Source organism: Aricia agestis, chromosome 5 (assembly GCF_905147365.1).
Source record: "Aricia agestis chromosome 5, ilAriAges1.1, whole genome shotgun sequence".
Classification (NCBI taxonomy): domain Eukaryota; kingdom Metazoa; phylum Arthropoda; class Insecta; order Lepidoptera; family Lycaenidae; genus Aricia; species Aricia agestis.
In genome coordinates, this window is record NC_056410.1 from 8,265,420 (window position 1) to 8,291,086 (window position 25,667).

General features: G+C 34.1%; 1 protein-coding gene across 1 annotated transcript; it reads right to left on the reverse strand.

Annotated features, from left to right (window-relative positions):
- Positions 1–1,438: 1,438 nt before the first annotated feature.
- On the reverse strand, positions 1,439–25,667 carry LOC121726895. The gene is made up of 6 exons (XM_042114538.1): positions 25,490–25,667; positions 11,359–11,516; positions 10,797–10,986; positions 9,985–10,213; positions 8,892–9,050; positions 1,439–1,583 (listed from the first exon to the last, which is right to left on the reverse strand). The coding sequence occupies exons 1-6, from the start codon at positions 25,511–25,513 to the stop codon at positions 1,528–1,530; spliced, it is 816 nt and encodes a 271-aa protein (XP_041970472.1). The 5' UTR covers positions 25,514–25,667; the 3' UTR covers positions 1,439–1,527.

Genomic DNA, 25,667 nt, shown 5'->3' on the forward strand with positions numbered 1-25,667 from the left:
AAGGTTGATTTTAGATAAATGTATACTTTTTTAAACACTTTTACTTGGCGACAGATTTTCAAGAGGTTTTGTATGGGACTGTGTATCTTGTATATTAGTGATCGAAGACTAGAGTATAATTTTACGGACTGTCTCTCTAACGCACACACACACTGTCTTACGCGTGAATGTGACAGCCCTCGAAGCGACATTCAAGGCATGAGAATACGGTCCCAGACTTGCATTTGTGCATGCATTTAGAGTGGTATACTCTAAATGCGAAAGTTTTCATACGTATTGTGTGATTTGATTTTAGCGGTTAACGCATCTTGCTTGCGGTACTTTGATGGCTGATCGTTTTCTAAAATTTCAAACCGTCTCTATGAGGTCCTTTTGTTTTCAAATAATCATTTACTTTTGGACTCATAAAATATTATATTATGAGCCCAAAACTTATATATTAAAAAAAATAACCTATTGTTCAACTAAGGGTTATATCACTATTTTTTTCTTTTAGTTGTGCCTTATTTGAACATTTTTATAAGTACTTTGTTAAAATTTTAATAAAATTTTTATAATAATTGCCTTATTATACTTAAAAAAGCACCCTATCAGAGATGAGTACAAAAATTTTGTTTATTATTGTCTATTGACGATTATGAAAAGTATTACGATTGATGAAGGTAGAAATAGTAAAAATATATAAGTATTTTGCCTGCTATATGACCAAAGGCTGTCTAACAAACGTAATTCTTATCCTAAAATAAATGGAAACGAAAACTCACATCCCTCTTAATTTATTTACAAAAATAAAAAATATAAATTAATTACACTTAGTATTTACAAATCCACCTTTGAGCATTAATTTTTCAACAATAGAAACACTTAAATTAATAAATTTACTGTAAAAACTAAAACGTTTTATATCTACACGACTAAGCTTCTGATCTTTAGAATATAATATGATACGAATATTATTTGTTATACATACAAGACATAATAACATCTTTTGAGCAAATAAAAAAAAATACCTATACTGTACTCGGCGAAACATGGCGGTAGCGGTCATTGACTCCCTGAAAAACTTGTCATTTTCTATACAAAGCCGCGATTGACATCTGACACTTCATTGTCAATCGCGGTTTATATAGAAAATAACAAGTTTTTGACAGGGAGTCAATGACCGCTATTTAATTGCCATGTTTCGCCGAGTACAGTATACATATTACATTAATTCTAATTTGTTTTATGTACATTGAAATTCGTAATAAAATAACGTAGTCAGAAATGGAAAGTGTAAGAATAAATAACAATTAAATAGCAATTAAACACTAAGTACTTCTAGAGCCTTTTGGTTGGTTGCTCAAGTCCTGTTTCCCTAATTAGAAAAGTCCAGGTTCATTAAAATATATTTAAAAAAACTGTAATAATAATTAGAAAGATTTCAAAGTGGATTGAGCAAAAGCACTATAAATATAGTATTCTTAGTAAAATAAATAGGTATTCGTTATGAGTATGTGGCAGAGTTGATTCGGTAGTCCAGGCTTCTTAATAGTACTGCAACTGTTCTCCTCCAAATGCACCATTATGTACAGCTGGGAACTCTGAAAATACAAAAAAACGTAAAAAAATTGAAGCAAGTAATTATTATTATTCACGTATACACAAAACGTATATCTGAAGCTAAAAAATAATGATAAACCTAAAAGAAATAACTCTACTACGAGTAATGCAGGTACAACTAGAGAATAATCTCAAAATGTAAGTTATAGACGTTGATGAAGTTATAAGATGAAATTCTGTTGTACTTTAAGGCTTCCTTATTTGACAATACATAGGTATGACCTATGTATTGTCAAATAAATTAAACACACTATTCCTGTAAAATAATTAATTAATGTAATGAGAGATAAGATTGCTTCAAATATGGAAGTCCACTGAAAGAGTAATAAAACTTTTAAGATTGATAGTTTTGTCAAGGTGGAAAAATAAAAAAGATACACATGCACCCTTAAAATAGGAAAGGTATAGTTCAGTAAAATTGTAGTCAAATATTTTTACGCTTCACATGAACTGTTAAAACTTAAAAGTCAAAGTTACTCCTTGGATGTAATTCAAATGTGTATTTCCCAAGACTACCCTGATTTGTCAGTCAAGTCGAGTCACCACGTACCTCAAAGTCAGTCAAAAGTCATTCGTCAAACTTGAACTATTTTGTTGCCGCGCAGAATAAATTTGACCTCCTTTTTTCTTCGGTCCCTTTGGCTGTCGGTCTTGTCTTTCGGTGCTTCGGTAGTCGTCGTACTGTCATAAGCCGGCAGCTGGTCAGCCGATAGCACTCCGATTTCCTCCTCGACTAGATTTGTCGAATCTTTGGTCGAAGTGAATGAAGTCCCCGCGTCTTCCATCGATCGCGCCAGAGGATTATTAGCCAAATACTGTCGCACCTTTTCAAGATTCGCATTTATTTTTTGTATCTTCTCTATCGTCAGAGTTTTTTGATGAGATATGGGATTGGGGGTCGCTAGTCGTTTCGAGGCTGCGTGCGGGAGGGGCTGGACCTGGCGCGGGTCGTAGTCGTGGAAGGTTTCGGTCATCGCGGGCTCGCCGTAGGAGTTCAGGGCCCATGCGGTCATGCCCTGGTAGGGCATCGGTGGGGGTACTTGGTAGTTCAGTGCTCCGTGATCCCCACCCGTCGGCTCCGGGCCCGTGGGAGCAGTCGGAGAATACGAATGTGAGCTCTCCATACTCGGAGGCTTAGAGGATAGAATGTCCTTGAACGCCGAAAACACGTTGCCTATGATAGAGGACGGAGGTTCGAGCGGCGTTTTCGCTGGCGGATAGTCGTGCTGTTCTTCCAATGGTGTCAGTATGACCAGCCCCGCATGGACTCCGTTCAGTTTCCCCCTACCTGTCTCAGAAAATAAGTCATTATGTCGTTAGTCAAAAAAAGTAGTCACAGTCAATGAGTCTTATCTATTGTGAGTCAGCGTGTCGTCAGTGATTGTTATTGTAAATTGTAATCTGCCTTCAAAGCAAATCCTGCAATACGGTGTTTCATTTTAATGTGGGATGAAATACTACTTTGTAGAAGTAGAAGAAATGTTTACAGTAGGACAAAAATTAACAAGTTAAAGATTTTTATCTTAACATAATAAATTTATTGGTATGTTATTATAGTTACAAAATAGGCAGAATCATGTTAGGATTTCATAGGTTAATAATATATTTGAATTGGGCTATCCATACCAGCTATGATTTTATGCTATATTGAGAAATAAATTCAACGTAGTTTGCAAAATGGACGCATAATTCGGCGTAAAACCTAATTATATGAAATATTGTCTTGGGAAACCTACGCCTAATGACGACGTGTCGCATATTAAAACAAATTGATAACATTTCAAAACCTATCTTTGATTATAGGTAATTTGTCATAGTAAAGACAGTGCCTGCGAATTAATCATGTCAAATTAAGTATGTAATGTATTTCATAACAGCTGAAGCATAATCTTCTAATGACGCAAGTCAGTCGCCCTAAATGTTTAGATGTGAAAGGTCCAACCGCCAACGTAATCTTGGGTTTTCATGAGTGCGGTCTAGATATGCGTAGTCACGGTAGAAGGAAGACATACGAACATCATAATGCATATTGTGGCCAAAATAATTGAGAAACCATCTGGTACTGCGGTCTGTTGCTGAAATGAAAGTGAAGAAAAAATCGCGGAAAAGGAACTTAGACAGTCGGCTTAACAGTAGTTGTCGTCCGATGATAATTTAAAGGTGCACGCTAGTTTTTGTTATTCATAGCCCGTAGGGTGCACGTTTCAAAATTGCACATCATTTTTTATACATAGTACCAAAATAGAAGTTTTTTTTAATAATATTTATAATTAACTAGCTGTCCCGGCAAACATTGTTTTGCCATAATTTGATTTTCCCTATTTTCCTGCTATTCCCTTGAAGTTTTTTCTGATTTTTTTTCTATAGACCTCACGAAGTCCGAGACCTTTCCAACGAATGCAAAACCGTGGAAATCGGTTCGTGCGTTCTGGAGTTATAGCATCAGGAAGGAAAACCCGACTTATTTTTTTATATTAGATACTACGAGTACGTTAGATAATAATAATAATACAATGTTCATTGCTGACTATGAAGTTAGCAAGCACAACGATTTAATTTTTATCCAAGTGAAGAGATCACTATGGCTTAAGAGGATTCCACACCGCCCTTTTTTCCATACAAACGTTGTCCCCTGTTTCCTCCCTGGATAATGCTAGTAGAGTTATAATTTTTTTCCTGAATATCTACGGCCACTAATACAATGTCCCTATGTTTTCTTTTTTTTCATAATTTAATTATTAAATAAGATATGAACGTTCAAAAACCCAAAAAAATGGCCAGATTTTCCGCTGTGTTCAAACGTCCAGAAAACAGATTTGGCTAAATTATACAAAAAAAGCAAAACATAGGAACACAGCTCAAGCCTTTTTTTAATCTTTAATGAAACAAGTACTTAAATCGGTTAAGTTTTGGAGAAGGAATCAGGGGACAACGAATCGTTGATTTTCTGGATTTTCTGCAGTTGTCTCTATCGCGTTCTGCGGTATAGGCTTGAGGTAAGGGAGACAGCTATAGATATTACACGTACTTTTTTTTCATTTCTCTAGCCCCTGTTGTATCCTCTTAATGAATACTACAGAAACTACGACTAAACTCCACCCACGTTATGTTTTAGTTAATGTATTTTGCGTCATCATAATAAGAACTTTCGCTGAATGAAAGTATTTTAATATCAAACTGTTTGGTTGTTGCTTTTAAATTATACTGTTTATTGTTTTTAGTTTAGTTTACTTCAGCAATCTTGTCTATCCGGATCTTTTAAACACTATTGTTCCGCCCTATAGAATAAGTAGGTAGAGCATACGCCAATTGTAATGAAATAGAGAATCATTCGATACATAATTAAAACTCCGTCTAATTTTAGGGAAACTTAAACTTTTATTTATAAATAATTTAATAATTGTATTATTAGTACTACGTAGTAATATTATGTGACAGTAAGTCTTATTACAAAACAAGACAATACTTATTTTGTAATAATAATTAATTAAATTAATGAATATGCAGAGTTCTAAGATTGATGGGCTGGTTTTTAACAGTTTCTTCCTTTGGTACTTTAATTTAATTACAAACTCCTACATTATTCTATAACATACAGTGTAAAGAAGTCATATTTAAATTTTAAAGTTTTTCTGATGCAAAATACTAAATATTAGGGAAAAATTAATAAATAATACACAATGATTTAGCAGTCGGGTACAAAAGGTTAAGAGCCTCGAGGAAGAAGATCAAAGGTTCTGACCGCAGTCAAAGAACCCTAAAAACGAATATTGATAGCACTAACCGGACACTTACGTAACGGACTTTCACTGAACTCACGATATGGTCACCGACTTACGACCGACTTCAATGATATGATAATTATAACTCTGATATACATAATTGCTACATTATTATGTTTAATTAGAGTGATATAGTATATTAAAAAAATAGTTATTGTGAATTTTGAAAATTTTTCTTAAAATTGCGATTGAGCAGTCAGTATTGAAACTTTATGTAGTATGTAGAATTATTATTATAATACCTACATAGTAGATTAAGAGCTAATTTGTTTACAGTTGTAATAATAAAAATATTGAAATATACTTCATATTTTTATATTACATTATTCTAAACTGTTGCATTAAAATAAAAAAATATAAGAAAGTTACGTTAAAGTTTTTACAAAATGTCAGTTTGTTAGTGTCACATTATCATAGGTCTCTGTGTTACACACAATTCATATTTTACTTTGAAAAATGTATGAATCTATTAGAGGAGTTAAGAGGTCATCGCCAAGAAAATTAGCATAGTGCAGTAGGTTAACAGTTGTCGATAATTTTAACTTTACGTAATCAAAATATCGACTTCAGCCAAAGCTCACCAGTTGCGTAATATTATGTAACCACTCCTGTATTGTTTAAGAGTGATATACAGTTCTAAGGCAGCAATTATGTAAGTAATTACCAGGAAACCCTAATGGGGGTTCAATTTCTTGATATTATACAGTACATTGGCCTATAAATTTTACATTCACTTTCAAAATTTAAATAAGATACCGTCTTTTTGCACTTCTAGAAATGTCTTTTAAGTACTTGCTTTTCTCTCTTTGATATTTTCTTTAACTAAGTATAGTATTTTTGGAATTTACAGGAGAATTATATTATAGTACAGCAAATTACTGTAAAGAAGTTAAGAACATGCCAGAGAAATGCTTAATTTTTGCTAGAAAGACCAAGGCTTAAAATGTTAAAATCGATCCAAGAATATTTATAATGCGATGGATCTTTGAGTATGCGAAAATAATATGCAAAAGTATGAAAAGTATGTGCATGGCAGAAGAGCAGACTCATGCTCTTACCAAATCGCGTTCATCAATTCGCGATATCGATACAATAGTTCCGGCGACGGCTTCGGCATCGGCTTCGGTTCGAGATCATCGACAACCGACGACATCACTATCATCTCTGGAACATCAAACACTCTTGAATGAAACGAAAGTAAAATCAAAGAAAGTCACAGTCGGTAATTCATACATAAACATTTTAACTCTCACGTATCGTCTAATAAAGTGTGATACGAGGTTTTTAAATATTTACACATTGTTTTTTAAGGTTCCGTACCCAAAGGGTAAAAACGGGGTCCCGTATTACTAAGACAGGCTGTAACTCAAGAAACGGTAATAGCTAGGGAGCTGAAATTTTCACAGATTGTGTATATCTCTTTCCGCTATAGCAACAAATACTAAAAACAAAATAAAATAAAATATTTTAGTGGGCATCCCATACAACAAACGTGATTTTTTAGGCATTTTTGGGTCTATATCAATAATAGCAACAAATAGGTACTTGAATTTTTTACAAAGTCCTTTGTTATATGTGTAGTTTAATATTTAATAATAATATTAAAATAAACTAAAAATTAAGGGGGCTCCCATACAAAAAACACATTTTTGGCCTAATTTTGCTCTATTGTATAATGGTACGGAACCCTTCGTGCGCGAGTCCGACTCTTACTTGGCCAATTATTTCCAAATGGGTAGTATTTATGGGTATCAATCCAATCTCGATTTATAATCCAGACTGTAGTTAACAATTTCATACTGTATATTTCTTGTAACTCCTGAACATGTATGCTCAAAATAATAGATACTCGTATTATCTTACAAAATTCGTAAATTTAAAAACACGTTACATGCTTAAAATTTAAATATTTTAGCGGATATTAACCGAAGTCACCAAAACAATGGAATTTATGAAAAATTGTTAAATTTGTACGCGACTTTCACCGTCTGTGAGTGATACGTCGCGTCGCGATGCATTATGTCGTAACATCCGTTTGCCTCAACTCTGTCCTCGTTCATTTGAATACAGGTGTCCAAAACTTAATATTCATTATTGGGTCTTAAGAACTCATGTTTCAACATCCTGCATTTTGAGCTGGGAACACTAAACGCAAGAAAATTTAAGTTTTTAAAAACTAAAATTTTATTGCTTTTATGTGTTTGTAGCTCGAAAATCAAGATATAAGAATGTACCATAATTGGTATCTTACAACTTACAAGTATTATCTTCAAAATGTTATTTGGTATCGAGTTGCCAATTGCCATTGCTTACACATCAATTAAGTTTGTCATCGCTTGAATTATTACCTACCGGCTATTAATCTATCTTTTAGCAAGCTTTTCTATTTCCCAAATTAATTAATTTAAAGATTCTATTATTATAATTTATTACAATATCTAATTTGAGTAGTCAAAGAAGAATTTTTAGAAATTCCTAAATACTTTACCTACAAAACAAGCAAAAAATATATTTGGCAATAATGTTTTACTAAGTAAATAAGCAAATCTGACCTACAAAGATGTTATAAAATTGATAATTATCGTTACATAAAGTGATGACTACCCTAGTTAGTAAGCTAATCCCATCTAGTGTAACTTGCTTAATAGCTAATAGCATGTTATTAAGTTAATAATAGCTGCTGTCCGTTATTTGTGCCAGAGTATAAAAGGAAAAAAATAATGAGTAAATGGGTCATTATTTATATAATATTAGAGATCACAGGATTTGCTTTGAAAACAGATGTTTTTTTATATTACTTTTTGACTTATAATTTTGGAATAATATATATAAAAGGAAAATTAGTTTTTATAATATGCTAGGCATACCAAAATGACTTCCTATAAAGTGTATTATAGAAATACATTTTATGCAGAATAAAGCTTCTGCATATCTAAATCATTATAGTTATAGATCTGCAGAAGCAGAATGATCTACATCTTTATAGGAATGTGTAAAAAAAGGGTGTTCGAGCGAAATCTACGAGAAACCGTATCAAACGGTGTCAGATGTATGGCAGTGTACTTCATATGCGCAAGCGCAAAATAATAAGCGCGTTAATTCCAAATGCATAGTGGCCTAAGACTTCGACTTCGCGCTAATCTGCAAATGAAGGATTCATCGAAACCTGAGACTTTGACTTCGCGCTATCTGCAAATGAATCCCCATGAGTTAGGCAGACTGGTTATTTGATACAGTATTTTATGTGCATGTGGTTTGATGAATAATTATAATATACAACTTGTGAGCAACTGTGTGAACAACAACTTAACGAATAAAATACGTCATCCTAATTCGTGTGAGATTATTAACCTAAAACTTGCAAAACGACGTAAATCATACAAGTAGTTGTGGTATAGTGGTCATTGCAACTGCCTAAAATAAGTATGTTCGTCTGGACCTGTGTATTTTTGTATCCCATTTCTACAATATCATATCATATAGTGGAGTGAAACTGTAGTGTCTTACCGTCGAGTTGTGAGGGATACTTGTGTGCGAACCCGGTGGGGGCCGAGACGGCGGCGTGTGAGTAGTGCGCGGGGGCCGTCGGTGGTCCGTAAGCTGTCGGGGGGCCATACTCGGCATGGACCGATGGCGGTGGTCCGTAAATTGGCCCCGCGGCGGTCGCTGAAATGTATTGTAAGTATTTTTGGTTCTAGTAAAGTGTAAGGGCCATGATGAGATGGTTGCCATCATGATAATTGAGAAGCTGTCTAAAGAATGTCCTATGAGGAAAATTTATACATAGGTAGTCAAAGGATATAAGTAATTTGGTTATGTTATGTCAAGCCAAGCTGACAGATCACGACTAACTTAATATGAAATAACATAACCGAATGGCTGCTCTGCCATATTCTGCCAATGAATCTATTTCTCCCTTGGTGCAATCGAATCAATGGGAAATCATTGGCAAATAAACCCCTATAACACGTTTTGAATCCTTCATATTTTTCTATTGCAGACCAAGGTATGTGATGATATCTGCCAACACGCAAACGGATCAGCGTGGAAGATTACGGTCCAAACCCCCCAAACGTGAACCCTTTGAGGTCTTTGCTCAGTACTAAGACAGCATAGACTAATTAAAAACCCTAAAAAAGAGAAAGGTAGATGCGGCATAAGGAGATAAATGTGTAAGTGTTACTTTGTACAGTGCATTTTTTTTTCAAACGTCAGTCAACACTCAGTAAGTCATCACGTCAAAACGGAACTAAAAACCTCATTCGCCAGTAAGCCGTACGGAAGCGAATTATTCCAAAACATCTTACATAAAACTAGGCAAATTCTGAGGAATTTAGGTAAAGTTTCATAACTCGATAATTAATTGCCATTGTTTATATTCATTTTGTAAACGTTTTTAGTTATGAATTAAATAAACAACTGCAAAATTAAATGAATTTCAGTTTAACATGGAAGAACTATTAAGAAAATAAATATCGAGATTGGCTATTTTTAGTTATGTTATATCTAGGAAAACAGGTTTTAGTAGGCTTGAAAAGCTTTAGTCGCTAGCGGGGTAAACCATTCACCATTCACTTTCATAACGGCTTATCCTACTCACATGAGGGTTTCTGGCTGAGTGCGGCGGAGCTGACGATCTTCTTGCCAAGGTTGCTGACGACGTCGCCCTTCTTCGAGATGAGCTTCCCTAGGGTCGCGGCCAGGGCGCCGCCGCCCTTGATGATCTGCCCCTTGAGGATGGTCACACCACCGGTGATCGCCTTCACGGCTTGGAACAGAGTGTACAGGATCGACTTTTTCAAACCCAAAAAGTCGACTTTTTCGTCTTGCTGTGGAAGAAATGAAAATGTAAAGGCAAAAGAAGACTATGATCTATTTACTTTGAATTTAAATTATTAAAATATACAAGCAAGATAAATACAGCGATATTATATACATAGCTTTAAAAACATAAACACCCCAAAGTTATTTTGTACCTTTTAAATCAGCTTGCTTAATTTGAATTTTCGCAGACGCAACAAAAGAGTTCAACGCATGCCGCGGCATGTTAAAATATTTTGAAGCCGCTTTTTAAACTACGCAAAAGAATATTTTTATTGCAAAAAAATTTACGCCACCGTAGAAACCAAAAACAAAAGTTAGCATAGTTCCTTAATTAATTTTACAATTTGTTTTTTATTATAAACTGACGTATTCTATATAGCAGAGATTATGACTTAGTATAATTATTATGAGTTTATCTATTTGCCTTTAATATAAAATACAATTTAAAATTACTTAATATAGATGTGGAAGAGTAGACGAGAGTTTGTGGGTTTGTGAGTATTATGTGCAATTATTATTAATATAAATAATTAAAAATAAATGCTTAAAAACAAGCATTGCTTGTCAATTTCTAAAAAGCTAACTTACCGGCGCCGGTGCTTCATAATGGTATCCCCCAGAATCGCTGGATCCCCCGGATCCCTTGCTGGACGAGGAGGAGAGGTAGCTGGCGGACCCCGCTGACGCCTGCGTCAGGAACCCGATCTTCTTCTGCAGCAGACCCGATGACGCCTTCGACGCCACCGACGTGAGGGCTTGAGCTGATGACCGCTTTGTCCTGTAATGAGGAGAGAAAGTTAAGACGTATGTTGGGTGTTGTTGTGATGTTTTTGCCTAATCAACTTAGTTCGTAGATCAGATACAAAATGGTATCTACAAACGTCGTAAAATGTCAAACCAACATAATTAAAATGTTTGTTTGATCGTTGAAGAGAATAGACATTATTTTGTTGGTTGGAACGGACGGGATTTAACGAGGAACGAAGTTGCATATAACATTGTTGAGTCGGTGCACTAATTAAAAAGTAGCATAAATGTTAGTGGATGCATTAAAATATTGTTTATCTTGGGAAACGCGGGCTTGGTCCAAGCCCCCAGAGGGCTTGGACATCTGCAACTAATCACTCATCAATCATCACCATTCACCTACCTCATGATCTCCTCGGCGGCGAGCCCCTCAGCCAGCGCCTCCAGCTGCTGCGGCGTCATGCGGCTGATGGCGGCCATGTCGATGATGTCCAGCTTAAGTGACACCGGCGGCGCGGGAGACGCCAGCGGCGACGTCAGACACAACACGCATATCCATAGCTGGAAGAAAATTTAAAATTAGATACCAAAGTGTATAAAAACATATTATATCCTCTAGGCCTATCCTGGTATCAATGAGACTGGGATCTGGCCGGACCGGCCTTCTCCCTCTGTCTTATAAATTTTCGATCAGGCCACCTGTCTAGTTTGCATTTTTTTGCCCATTCTAAAAAGTGTTCAATGCCGCTCAATAACTATTCGTTTTCATTTTATGCTTCTAGAACATCGCGTTATGTAATGTATTCAAATAAACATAATAGTGATCCAGATACGTCTAGACTTCAGAGCAAAAACCGGACACATTTAGGTTAGTGGTGCAAAGAAAAAGGATGTTTTTCGTTACACGATATTTATATAATATTTAAAAAAGGCAGTTGCGCAATATCAGAGATTGAGGTTATATTATATCAGCCGCGTTAACGCTTCTGAGCCTTGGCAGTGAATAGCGAAAGTGTGTGACGTCACGCGGTAACGGATCGTTGATAAGAAGTTTTATACTGACTGTTAAACCATCTTCATTACTATTCTATTTCCTTTAAGCGTTAGTTTAATTTGTGGATGGTTATATTTTGTTAATTTTTCATGTGCTTATTGACTGCTAAGTACCACGTTTATAATTATTGACACTGACAACACAAAAAATTTAAGGGTCAGGACTCGGGATGCAGGACTAATTTACTAGTCTAAAGAGAACTATATACCAATATTTTTATTATGTAACATACTTTTTCGTTATTATCATTCTGTGTTTGTCCTATTTTATAAAAATCTCAGCTTTTAAAGAGGTTGACTAAATTTGGGTCAAGATGCCCCAAAATTAGGCCTCTCTTGTAATTTCATTCAGCATATTTTTTTGGCACACACCGTAGCATTGTATTCAAACATTGTCATTTGTCGACCTATAACCGTTTTCAGAATACCAAATGAGTAAAAATTCTAATCACAAGGCATCATTTTGCAATGTACCAAAATTATGTAAGTAACGATTTAAAGTTTAGAACTATAGCCCAGTCTCAAAGGACTTTAAAATTAGGCCATTAACCTATCACTACTTCTCTCATTCAATCCCGGATAAAAATTTGGGTACGTTGTTTTCAATTTTCATTGACAATATTAGGAGTGTGAAGACGACATTATCTCGTGTGGAAGAAAGAGCGTATCTCTTTGAGGCGAGAGGTCAATGGCATTTGCACGTGCTCGGTGACTATCTATAGTACTATCAGAGAAGTTAATTCCTTGGCAGATTGCGGACCTTTTTTTTAACGGGCAAAAGGCCCACCACACATTCCCACCATTGCAACTCCTGTGTCGCCAGGATCAACAGTGGTATACACAGATTGCGGACCTACGTAATTTGGTCGCGTTACGTCAAACCTAGCCGACAGGTTGCTATTTTCTATTGAATTGGCATAACCCGTCCAAATGACGTACGTCCACGCCTATGAATCAATTTCTTCGATGGTACATAATTATTATTAAGTTAGTATTAAGTGATTCACATAGATTTTGCCTTCTGTTGTGACGTCAGCGAGACAAACCATTTAGTCACCCATTTTCAGCCACATTAGATTCTACCACCCATTATGTTTCTGTCTGCCAAACTAAGTAGGTAACTATATTATACATTTTTTTTACTACTATATTATTATACAATTATATACAGGTAACTATATTATTATATCATACAATTTGCAGAAATGTGTCAAACATTTTTCATTAGAGTATCTATACTATACTATACGTTTTTAGTTTTTACCCTACGTACGCAATAACATAGCTACTTTCTTCAGCTCTTGCTTCAACAATTCAACTCTTAGGCTTTTCCATATATGGACTATGTACACAATATTATGGTGATACTACATAACGCCCGCAACTCCGTTGCGCCAAAACTCGTTTGTCGCGCGGGAACTGTACATTTTCGGGATAAAAAGTATCCTATGTCCTGTCCCGAGACTCAAAGTATCTCCATACCAAATTTCAGCGAAATTGGTTCAGCGTTTCGGGCGTGAAGAGGTAACAGGCAGACAGATACACTTTCGCATTTATAATGTTAACTAGGTGTCTCGGTGAACTCCGTGTCACTTTGAAACCTTCCCTGGACTTCTACGAATATTTTAAGACTAAAATTAGCCCAATCTGTTCAGCAGTTTTCGAGTTTTAGCGTTACTAACACAATTGAAAATCCATTTTTATACAATGTTAATAAGTAATAAGAATAATAAGTATAACGTATATAAGTAAATAAATAAGTATATAAGTATATAAGACGTATGGATTGTGGTTAGCTCTATAGTTGTTATAACAACCACATACCACAAAATTCTGGTATTGTGTATATTAAACATAATACCAGATAATGACCCTTTGTTATATTATAACGTCATTTTATTGCGTATTATTTTATTAATTATTTTAATTAACTACTATTATAACAAAGCAGCGATCATCAGAGAAATTAATTTTTAAACAGTCTACGGTGGACTTACTTTGGTCGGGTTATGTCAAATTAACCGAACGAATAAAATAGTCGTAGATGGGTGTTCACTTTTCTAAAACTCTTTTATAATAACATACATTCACGCAGACGAAGTTGCGGGCAACAGCTAGTTAACAATAAAAATATATATTATCTAAAATACATAATATAAGTACATAATAAAATTCAAAATGATATATATTACAAATACCCTTTTTGAACGTCGGGACTACGATGCCGGGAATTAGCCCGGCGAGAAACTCGCAAAATTAGCTGTTGGGATTCTGTCGGCTGGGCTTGACACAAATAGACCAATTTACGTAGGCCTTCTCGCCAGCCCGCTTACGAAGCAATTGATAGTTCCTAATCATCTTCCTAAATTGGCACACATCTTTTGAAATATTTGTCTACATTGCCAAACTTAGTCACGCTTGTTACCCCCAATATAACATGTAAGATACACGTAGTAAGGACGACATTTATTTGGATCGTTTTCAAGTAGGTACAGAGGAAACGGTAACGAGGCAAATTGCCAATATAAAACCAGTGGACAGTGTAAAGCTAACAATGAATCCGTCAAGACACCCACAATCAGAGCAGCGAGCCGTGGTATTGCAGCCCGCTTCCTCTAAGACATTTTTTCCTCGCTTTTACTGTAAACAAATGATACGTTTGAGGCCTATGTGGTGAAATATATACAGGGGAATATGTGTTGCCACCTCTGGTGCTAAATCTAGTCTTTGTATTAAGTTTTATGAAGTGAACGATTACTATTATTATTTACTCTACTGCAAAAACATATTTCAAATTCGTAGAGTCAAATATCAGGATTTCTTAAAAAGTATCCAGAATTTTAATAATGTAACAAAATTGATTTCATTTTTATAACAAAACTAGCTTTTGCCCGCAGCTTCGCTAGCTTTAAGAAGTATTATTATATACAAACATTCATCCCCTATTTTAACTTCTTGGGGATAGAATTAATCAAAATCCTTTCTTAGTGGATGCCTATAATTGCCTACGTCATAACATCTACCTGCATGCCAAATTTCAGCCCGATCCGTCCAGTGGCTTGGGCTGTGCGTTGATAGATCACTATGTCAGTCAGTCACCTTTGAGTTATATATATATTTATAACAAAATTAAACCGTAGGTATAGCTCGCAGCTCGTTCACTAAACGTGTGTAAATTCGGCCAATGACCTCAAAACTTGTTTGTTCCACACGCGTATTAAGCTTTATTTCCTCGGTTACATTTAAATATTTATGTAAACAAAAGAGACTAGAGTGGCGTCAGGTGGCCGAAGATGATAATTAAAGATGTTCATTGTTCAGTGACTCTGCTATTATAGCCCGGTGCAGGCCATCTCTTAGGTAAGAAGTAATGATAATTAGTTCTACATCTCGATATTTTTATTATCATTTCAACAGAAATATTTCCGAAACCTAAAATTAAACCATTTCAATACGGAAACAGCTTACATAAGAATGTGTTACTCGACTCATCTAAATGATAATTATCTTATATATTGTTAAATTTTTTGATAAGTAGGCTATGAATATTTTAAACTAAATATCCTCAAACGCTATTGCTAAATACTACTGATAATCACGAATATTAAATATGCAAAATATGTGTTATTAGGACATGATATAACATGATAAATTGACTTGCAAATAAGATACAATTTACATAAAACCATGATGTTATGAGGATGCCTACGTTCGGAAAAGTCGAAAGGCTAATCAGAGTAATATTAATTTGTAGTCATCATAGGTATAAAACAATGTATTTTTAGGTGTTTGTTAACTCATAAATTTGCAGGCATAGCATTGCACATGTGCAACGCAAGGTCAGCCTTAAATTTTAGTTTCGCTGTTATTCAATGATTCCCTACAATATCTAAGACTTGACGGACGAACATATAAATAATCTATACTTATAATAAAATCGCAGAGGTAAAATTTTTGTACATTGAAAATAAACTTGAAAAAACGAGTCAGGGGTATATTAGAAGAGTAGTAGAATACATTTTAACTGTTTTTGAAATTTTTGTTTCTCTGTCTGTTTGTCTGTTTGTACAGGCTAATCTCTGAATCCGCTGGACCGATTCCAATTAAATTTGGCATGATGATAATGTTTACTTTGCTGTTTGTGGTCAGATTTTCAAAATTCTTTTTTTGTTGTATAGATTGCCCGAATTTGATACCATGTTTACAATAAAATCGGCCAAGTGCGAGTCGGAGTCACGCACGAAGGGTTCCGTACCGTTATAGAGAAAAAATAGGCCAAAAGTTGTTTTTCTATGGGAGCCCCCCCTTAAATTTTAATTTTATTCCAATTTAATTTATAATTATTAAATTAAACATATATTTAAGGATTCTGTGAAAATTTCAACTGCTTGCCTGTTGTAATTATTGGTATCAAGCAAAAAAGGCCAAAAAAATCATGTTTGTTGTATCGGAACCCCCCTTAAATATTGATTTTATTTTGTTTTCAGTATTTGTTGTTATAGCGGCAACAAATATACACAATCTGTGAAAATTTCAGAACTCTAGCTATAACGTTTCTTGAGATACAGCCTGAAGATAGACAGAAGGACAGACAACGAAGTCTTATAGTAATAGGGTCCCGTTTTTACCCTTTGGGTACAGAACCCTAAAAACGGTGAATTGATAAGTAATGGAATTGAAGAAACTCCTCGAAATTTAGAACGACAACGAAAGTGATTACCAATTCTAGCAAAGGTCGATCTTTAAAACTTTTCCTAATATTCGTAAACGCTTATCCAAACCCTGAATGGATATTGACCACTGCGTATCTCAATTCGTCACCAGCCATGGAAATTTTAAAGTCAAACTTTACGGATCTAAGTTACTAGCATCGGTCGAGCACATAGGTAGAAATGGTATAATAATATGTACGACCGAAGGCAGTATGTTTGAATCATGTTCTCTGGGAGACTTTTTTCTGCCAAGACGAAAGAACTACAATGCTAGACAACCTACAGTGTAAATCTGATGTCGCATACTACGGTGATCGTGGACAGCAGGAACTTAATCCGTGCCTTCAAGCGTTTTTGTCATAATTATTACTAGCTGTTTGACCGAGCTTTGCTCGGTATCCGATGAAAATGACATTTTCTAGAAATGATTCCTAGCTAGATCAATTTATCGCCCCCGAAACCCCCTATATACTAAATCTCATGATAATCGTTGGAGCCGATTCCGAGATTCCAATTTTATATATATATATATATATATATATATATATATATATATATATATATATATATATATATATATATATATATATATATATATATATATATATATATATATATATATATATATATATATATATATATATATATATATATATATATATATATATTTATACAAGAATTGCTTGTTTAAAGATATCAAATTGGCAACAGTCTAACACAACAAATTCCAATATTAATTTAGCTATACTTAGTACAGTTACAATTTTTATAATTATTTTCGTGGTGCATTAAAAATTTCGTGTGTAATGTAGATCCAAATAAAATAGTCGTAGATGGTTGTTCAATTTTGTAAATCTCGATTTTAATAACATACATTCACGCGGACGAAGTTGCGGGCAACAGCTAGTAATTAAATATCACAGTACAACCAGCACTCTACCCATATACGAGTACATTCCTATACCACAATTCCTACCAGTGCAGTAGTGTGAAGATGGTATATAAACAGTATAGACCATCTTCACACAATACCACCTAAATCAGGTGCACGCACACGGGTGAAGCCAAACGAGCGTAATTTTGTGAGTCGTAAGTCGCAGAATTTCTGCCGCGTAAATATCTTTTCATACAAACGATGACTCACAAAATTACGCTCGTGTGAATCTAACAGGACTTTTGTATGAAACTGAATGCAGCAGAATTTCTGCCAGCCGAAATTCTGCGACTTACAACTCACAAATTACGCTCGTTTGGCTTCACCCTTAAGCGTTATTTCAGATAGCTGTAGAGAGCATAAAATAATATTGTGTTGCAGACTGTTCGAATTTTAATACATGAAATTATTGAAAAATTAATACCCCTCGCGCGTAGATATGTTACACGAATTAGATTTTACGTAGGAGTGCGGTAAATAGTAGTACTGCTAGGTCACTATATACAGAATACGCATATAGAATTCTCGATAAGTTACGATACTATTTTAATTTATATTGTGTCTCCTACAGAATTTCCGGTGAAATGGCCTGTGTGCAGTGTGACGGTTGTTGGACCAACACTTGTTTTTTTCCGTTTCGTCCATACGTAACACCGACTGTTGACATAATACGTAACAAGTTCCACAGCTGATAAACTTTAAAAGTCGCTATCTCGAACTTAAATGTTATAATTACGTAATAGATTTTTTTTTCTCGCAGTGTTCGTTCACCTTTGTTTTCGTGTAGGTCGCAGAGTTGAAGAAGAATAAGAACGTTAATTTGCAAAGTTTTATTTTTATTTTATTTATTTATTCATTTAAAAGTCAGACACCTTGGCCCATATTATAAATACCTTTATAGACTAACATACATGCATTTATACTAAAACTAACACTAATACTAAACTAACAAAAACATGATATTGACAATAAGATGCAATGTAAAATAGAATTCATGTTTTGTCGGATACATTTCGACGTTAGTATACATTATAGATATTAAGCATCTTTAAAAAGAGAAAAAATATAATTGAAAGGGAAAATTACACAAGCAGAAAAAAGTCGTTTCAGGAGTACAGCGGCGGATGTAACTAAATAATAATAAAAAAGTATAATGAAGAAAACGCTCTTCTAGATAAAGGTGACTAATATTAAATGTCTATGTGGTAGAAAAAAAATGTAGCCGGGGAGATGTGTAAAGTTCTTATAATTATTTGAAAAAAAAATGATGCAATAAGCTTATTAGTTTAGCTTTAAGCTGTATCAGCAGTTAGTATGTATGATAGTTAAATAAGTGATACAACTTACAGTAGCAGCCTCTTCTCAGATTCCCATTCCGCGAAACATTTCGCGAAAAAAGATTTCGTATCAAAATACTTTTTTAACCACAACAACAAGATTTCAACTAGCTATTTGACCGAGCTTTGATCGGTATTCGATAAAACACGAATAAAATGACATTTTCTAAAAATGATTCCTAGCTAGATCGATTTATCGCCCCCGAAACCCCCTATATACTAAAATTCATGAAAATCGTTGGAGCCGATTCCGAGATTCCAATTATATTTATATATATACAAGAATTGCTCGTTTAAAGATATAAGATAATATTATATCTTCTACAAACTTATGTAACCAGACGTAACAGTCAATAGACACATCAATATGTTGGACAAATGAGGATAATTTGCGAAGGTTCAGAAAGCACGACGGCTCACTTTCCTTCGCCGTGCAATGCCCGCGTCCTATGTGTCGCTGGTATTGACTTTGAACTTTATTATCAAGTTGTTAGGTCGAAAATACGTCGCTTCTATCAACGTACCTATGTGACGGAAACCACAGTATAAGAAAATAGTTTAAAATTAACTTCCGAACTACTTTAAGATTATATTCGTTACTAATTACCAAGATGTAAAATTAGTTTCTTATCTAATAATTATCAGCCCAGTAGTTTTGAAATCTATTCGACACAACGAATAGACTTCAAACTTTTTTTTGAAATTCGGCATAGTATACTCTATGTATCACAAAAATAATATAATATATTTTCGCTAAAAATGTACGATCTCTCATCAAACAGTTATTAAAAAAGTGATCGACTTAGTAAAGTTTTTATTTATTTATTGATATTTAAAGGGGGATCTGCGCGCAACTTCCAGTCATTTTCTTATATTTGTTATATCTTTCTGGTTATTCAAGATGTAATCCGCAATAACCAGAAAGATAAAAAAAACCACTCTAGTGACTATCTATTCATGGGCTATTTAGGTTTTTAGGGGTAAAATCCAATTCAAATGTAGTCTAAGCAAAAGAGTTCAACGCGCCGGAAGCTACACCAAAAAACAAAAACTCTTACTAAATAAATATTTGTTACAAAACGTGAATCGATTTTCATAGGTACCTAAATAAATGCAATTTTCGTTTTTTTATAACTTACATTACTTTTAAATAAAACATATTTAATGCCATCAGTGGGAAACTATAAAAATAGATAATAGAATCAGGCGTTACTTTGCGGAACCAAAAGTTACAGTCTATTGATAGTGAAAATTATTATTATTATTATCGTCGATATACTGTAATATATTTAAGATATTTAATTTGTCATAGGATAGACTAGATTTATATTTTAGACTGAGTTTAGAATTTAAGTACTTATCCTATTACAATTATACCTAAATAGGTAATTAATAAATATTATTAATTACTCAATACACGTACCTAATAGTCAAATTAAAGTAAGGTGTGAAATATCTTAATTATAACCATTATAATATTATGTGACATTATATACTGGTATATGTATCTATTAAAATGTACTAGAGTTAATTCACTTTTGACGAAAGTGAAAGTGCTGAAAACTTACTAATTTAGATTCCCTCTTTTGTGTTACAATATACAAGTTGTAATAAATCTAAGTGATAATAACACTTTAGGGTTTATATGGGACCCTTATATAGAGCTCAATGTAGTAGCAGTAGCAGTGCTGAAAGAGCATTGTGCTTTGTATGCCCATACAAAGCGCCCGAATTTCACGAATTCTCCCATACAAAAGTAAAAAAAAGTAACTCTTTCAGTAATGATACTTTCGCAGCAAAATATTTTAAAAAATAATTCTAAATCAATTACTAGTTCACTTTAACTGTAATAATTTGTTACATAACAATCAATTTGGCTTTACTAAAGGTAGGTCCACTAAAGATGCAGACATCAGTCTTCTATGTAGTATATTTGAAGATTGGGAGGGGTCGCAGGATGCCCTTGGTATCTTCTGCGACTTATCCAAAGCATTTGATTGTGTCGAACATGCTACATTAATCAAAAAATTGTATCATTTATGGTATAAGGGACACGGCCCTAAAATTGTTAAGTTCTTATCTTGCAAATAGAACGCAAAGAGTAGAAGTTAATTCTAAAAGGTCTAATGGTAGTAAAATAAAGCTAAGTGTTCCACAAGGATCTATTTTAGGTCCCTTTCTTTTTCTCATTTACATAAATGACCTACTAGATCTAGTTAAAGATAAGCATTAGATAGTACTTTTTGCTGATGACACTTCACTAATTTTTAATGTGAAGCGACAATAATTATGACGAGGTAAATAGTGCTCTCTTAAAAATAGTACAATGGTTTAATGCTAATAATTTACTATTAAATTCTAACAAAAAGAAACGTTTTAAATTCAGTTTGCCAAATGTTAGGCAAGTACAAACTATTAAATAATGAGAAAATTTAATTAGTGGACACCACTGTTTTTCTAGATATAACTTTAGACAGTAAATTACAGTGGAGTCCGCATATTGCAAATCTGGCGGACAGGCTCAGTTCTGCAGCATATGCTGTTAAAAAAATCAGAGAAGTAACTGATGTAGAAACAGCGCGACTTGTTTAGTTACTTCCACAGCATTATGTCCTATGGAATCCTTCTATGGGGAAATGCAGCGGACATTAATGCAATATTCGTGCTGCAGAAGTGATCGATACGTTCTATTTATAAGATATCATCGTGTGAATCCTTAAGAGAAAAGTTTAAGGAAATAAATATTCTGACCGTCGCATCTCAATACGTTTTGGATAATGTACTGTATGTAAGAAAGAACTTAAATAATTTCAAAAAGAATAGCGACAATCACTGTTTTAACACTAGGAATAAGAACAAATTAGAATTACCAGTGATTAGACTTAGCAAAGTCAGCAAATCTTTTAAAGGCCAGTGTATACGCCTGTACAATAGAATCCCAGGAAACGTTCAAAATCTCTCTATCAATAAATTTAAAAAAGTAGTAAAAGAACGTTTGTGTACTAAAGCTTATTACAATATCAATGATTTCATCGACGGCAACACACTTTGGGAATAAGGTGGTACTTACAGGCTATTGTTTTTTTTTCATAATTCCTGTTGTAAATAGCTTTAAGTCATATAATATTGTTACAGTTCGACAAAACGGCGAGAAAAGGAAGTAACCCTGTTTTCATACAAAAACGTCGTTTTTGACAGTTCTCCTTTACCAGCAGCGCCCATTGACATATTCATTTAAAGCCTTGGTGCACTATATAATACTATATATGTTTTAAATTGTAATTTTCCATCTTTTTAGTAAAATATGGCCCCGTGCGAGTTTCTTACGCCGGTTCTTCTCGCCGTGTTAGTTCCCGAACCGGTGGTAGGCACCTTAGTATCGACGTTCTGAAATATGTTTGTAAAAAAATACTCTCAATAAAAAATATTTTGATTTTGATTTGATTTGCAGCGAACTCGTTATATGGTACCCATGCACAGCCTAAAGTATTAAAACTTAGTTTGGTCACACCCTGTATAATTAAATACGTTTATGTTTTTTACTTCAGTATCATAATTCAATAATAGCTTCTACCCAGTCCGGATCATATGAAACAGCAGAATGTTCTGATATACCTATGCTAAATATATATATGCCAATATATATATTATTTATATATGCCAAAGAAATGCAAAAGATTTTGACTCCACCCTATTCACGACTCACCCATTAGATAAAAAATTAGTCTTTAATAATAATATGAAAGGAGAAGAGTTATTTTAAGCCCCCTTAGCTTTATTAAAAAGCAATTGTTTTCCAAATTAACTGTTATAGTCCTAAAAAACTAAAAATTTTAACACTTAAAAATATATTGAAACGGTAAAAAGTATATTGAAACGGAAAGGTTTTGACGGTGCTCAAAAATTTGAAAGCCCTACCCGGGCTTGCTATTTCTTCTGTTGGCTTCTTAATGAAAAACAAGACGGCCTTGAAACTTGAGAAAATTTATGGCAATATAATATAATAATAGTTGAGGAACAAATAACAATGAATAAGCGTTTCCCCGTACCTCCATTGTTGTTGGAGAAATTGTTTTGTTTTCGTTCTCTATAAACCTGTCGATATGATCACAAGAGCAGTTTTCATTATAATTACACGTGACTTTTACTTTTCTTCATGTGACTTAACTTTTGAACTTATATTAATTATACATACAATTAGTTTTATTCGATGTCTAGGAAAGTTCTAGTATGGATATCGTTAGAATTAGAAATATTATCGTGGTAAATATTCAGGATATATGTCGCGGTTCAGTGGTTCATGTGGATCTTGACTCAGAGGATGTGGGTGCGAATCCCGAGTTGGAAAAATGATTTTGCAGTTACGACAATTTGGTTATTTTTAAGTTTGGTACACAAAATCAGGCAATCAGTGACTGATTTTGTGACAAGAAAGATGGTTGGATGGGCATGTAAAAGAAAGAATCGAAAAGTCGGTCCTGCGCCTGATCCTGTCGCGTCGTATTATCATGTGTCCTTCTGGATTACGCAAGTAAAAGAAAAAGAGAGTGTTATTGTATTCAGCGCACAATGCACATACTTGCGCACACACTTAGGCACTATTAATAAGGTACTCAAGTGTAGTCGATTTTTATGAAACTAGCCTCAAACTTGGTTATTGATGACCATAATATTGACATTATAGGTATTTTTTCTGTCAAATGCAGTGCCTGCCTTATCAAATTTCGATAAAATAATATTATCCTCGACATAATTACATAATACCTATAATTACCTCTGACGTGTATGATATCTCAGTGAGGTCGCTGCAAAACATCCCATTGTAATATGAGGTTCCGGATTATGTAACGATTACATCTACAATCGTAACTAAAATCTATCTTATGATTACATATCACCAATTGTAACGTAAAAAACTAGACGTCGCTAGCGTAGATAAGAAATTCTGTGGGACCCATATTATATTTTCCCCCAAAAAATAGGCTACGTCCTTCCCCGTTACTCTATATAATGTGTCAAATTGCATAAAAATAGGTCCATTTGTTTGTGAGAGTACGTTTATACAAGAAAATTAACCCTTTACAAAGATTAAAAAAAAATAACCCTTGAGCTTTGTAATAAAAGCTTCTCTCAAACCGCAAACAGCACCAATTCTGCAATTTTAATGCATAAAAAAATTAATATGCAGCTTTATTTCTTGTTTAATACAGTCCTTTTCCTATCAAACAGCCTAGCAATCTTATCTAACGCGTCCTGATTAGTTAATACTACAACTGGGCACTACTTAAAATTATCGCTGAATGGTCCAAAAAGGGATGGCCGATTTTGATCTACTTTTATCCCTTTATATTATTATCATTACTTTAACTTCTTGACGATCGTGGGACTTTGAAGAGCTAACATCATATTATTATGTGGTGTGAACGGTGAACCTCTGTTATCACTTCAAACATGGTATCAATTAATGTTTTACACAATCAGACTGCCGATGTAGGTACCTACTGGGTACATGGCCAGCCTCAGAGGGTTTCCGAATAAGGCGCGTCGCATGGAACAACCCCTGACGCGAGTCACTAAATATGACATGTCTAGATTTCTATTAAATTTTGTGATCTTGTGCTTTGGACCATTGGTAGATTTCAGGAATTTTCCAGGAGTTTCATGAAATATTTAAAAATTCAGAACGTGAAAAAAAATCTTCATGCTTGAAATTACGTGACCTAGACGTCAATGTTTATTGTATATCCAAATGTTAAAATGGCCCCAAGTAACACTAAAGTCTTAAATATCGTAACATAATATTTTTTAAATGTGAAGGCGACTAATCCAAAAAATCAAACATCGTCCTTCTCTCTTCACACTCACAAAGACGGGCGTCTTTCATATGCCAGGTGAAAAAGGACGACGCGGATTCATCGCCAAATTAGTTTTTTTTTCAATATAACTCAATAAATATACAACATTTTAAAAATCCGCTAGGTCGGTTTCTCAATGAAAGAATTTTATACAATGTGTTAATATATTAACTTAGTTCAATGCACGGTTAGGCCAATAAATGAAAAATTCGTGAAAATTATTTTTTTCTATCGAGAAAATTTTAAGATATCGTCGTGTTTTTGCTCAGGTCGAATTCTTGGAAATATAATGTAGTATCTTATTTTAGAAACTGAAATAATTCGGGGCTTATTTTCAAGTATAAAAATGAATGATAAAATCGAACATTTTGGGTTACTCGCCCCCTTAAGTACTTATAGGTATCTATATTTTTTTAGTCAAACAACATAATATAATTTTAACATTACGAAATTTCGGCACGAAAATGTTGTCAGCCGAAAGGGAAATCTAGATAGCATGTTTCCAAAATATGATTATGTAAATGATGACAATGAGTTATATGACAACATGCAAATCGTAAATTAAAACCGCCAATGTCTCTTTGGTTTCTAATTCTAAAACACTTCCGAAGTTCCGTAGTGTCATAAAAACAAGTGAACCTACCTTGATATTACGTATGTTAGTCATCCTGCACGTCACACTAGAAAGTACCAAGTGTAAACACAACACACCACAACACTATAAAAAAGTTAGTTTATAATCTGTGCTATTTATAAAAAATAGAATACAGTCTATATTTTAAATTTTAAATATAGAATAGAATTTGCCGCCAAAACTTTCA

Coding starts and splice junctions, on each gene's coding strand:
- LOC121726895 (XM_042114538.1), bottom strand. CDS start 25,513: ATGACTAACATACGTAATATCAAG. Junction 10,214..10,796: donor ATTATGAAGCACCGGCGCCG/GTAAGTTAGCTT, acceptor TTTCTTCCACAG/CAAGACGAAAAAGTCGACTT. Junction 9,051..9,984: donor ACTCAGCCAGAAACCCTCAT/GTGAGTAGGATA, acceptor AATACATTTCAG/CGACCGCCGCGGGGCCAATT.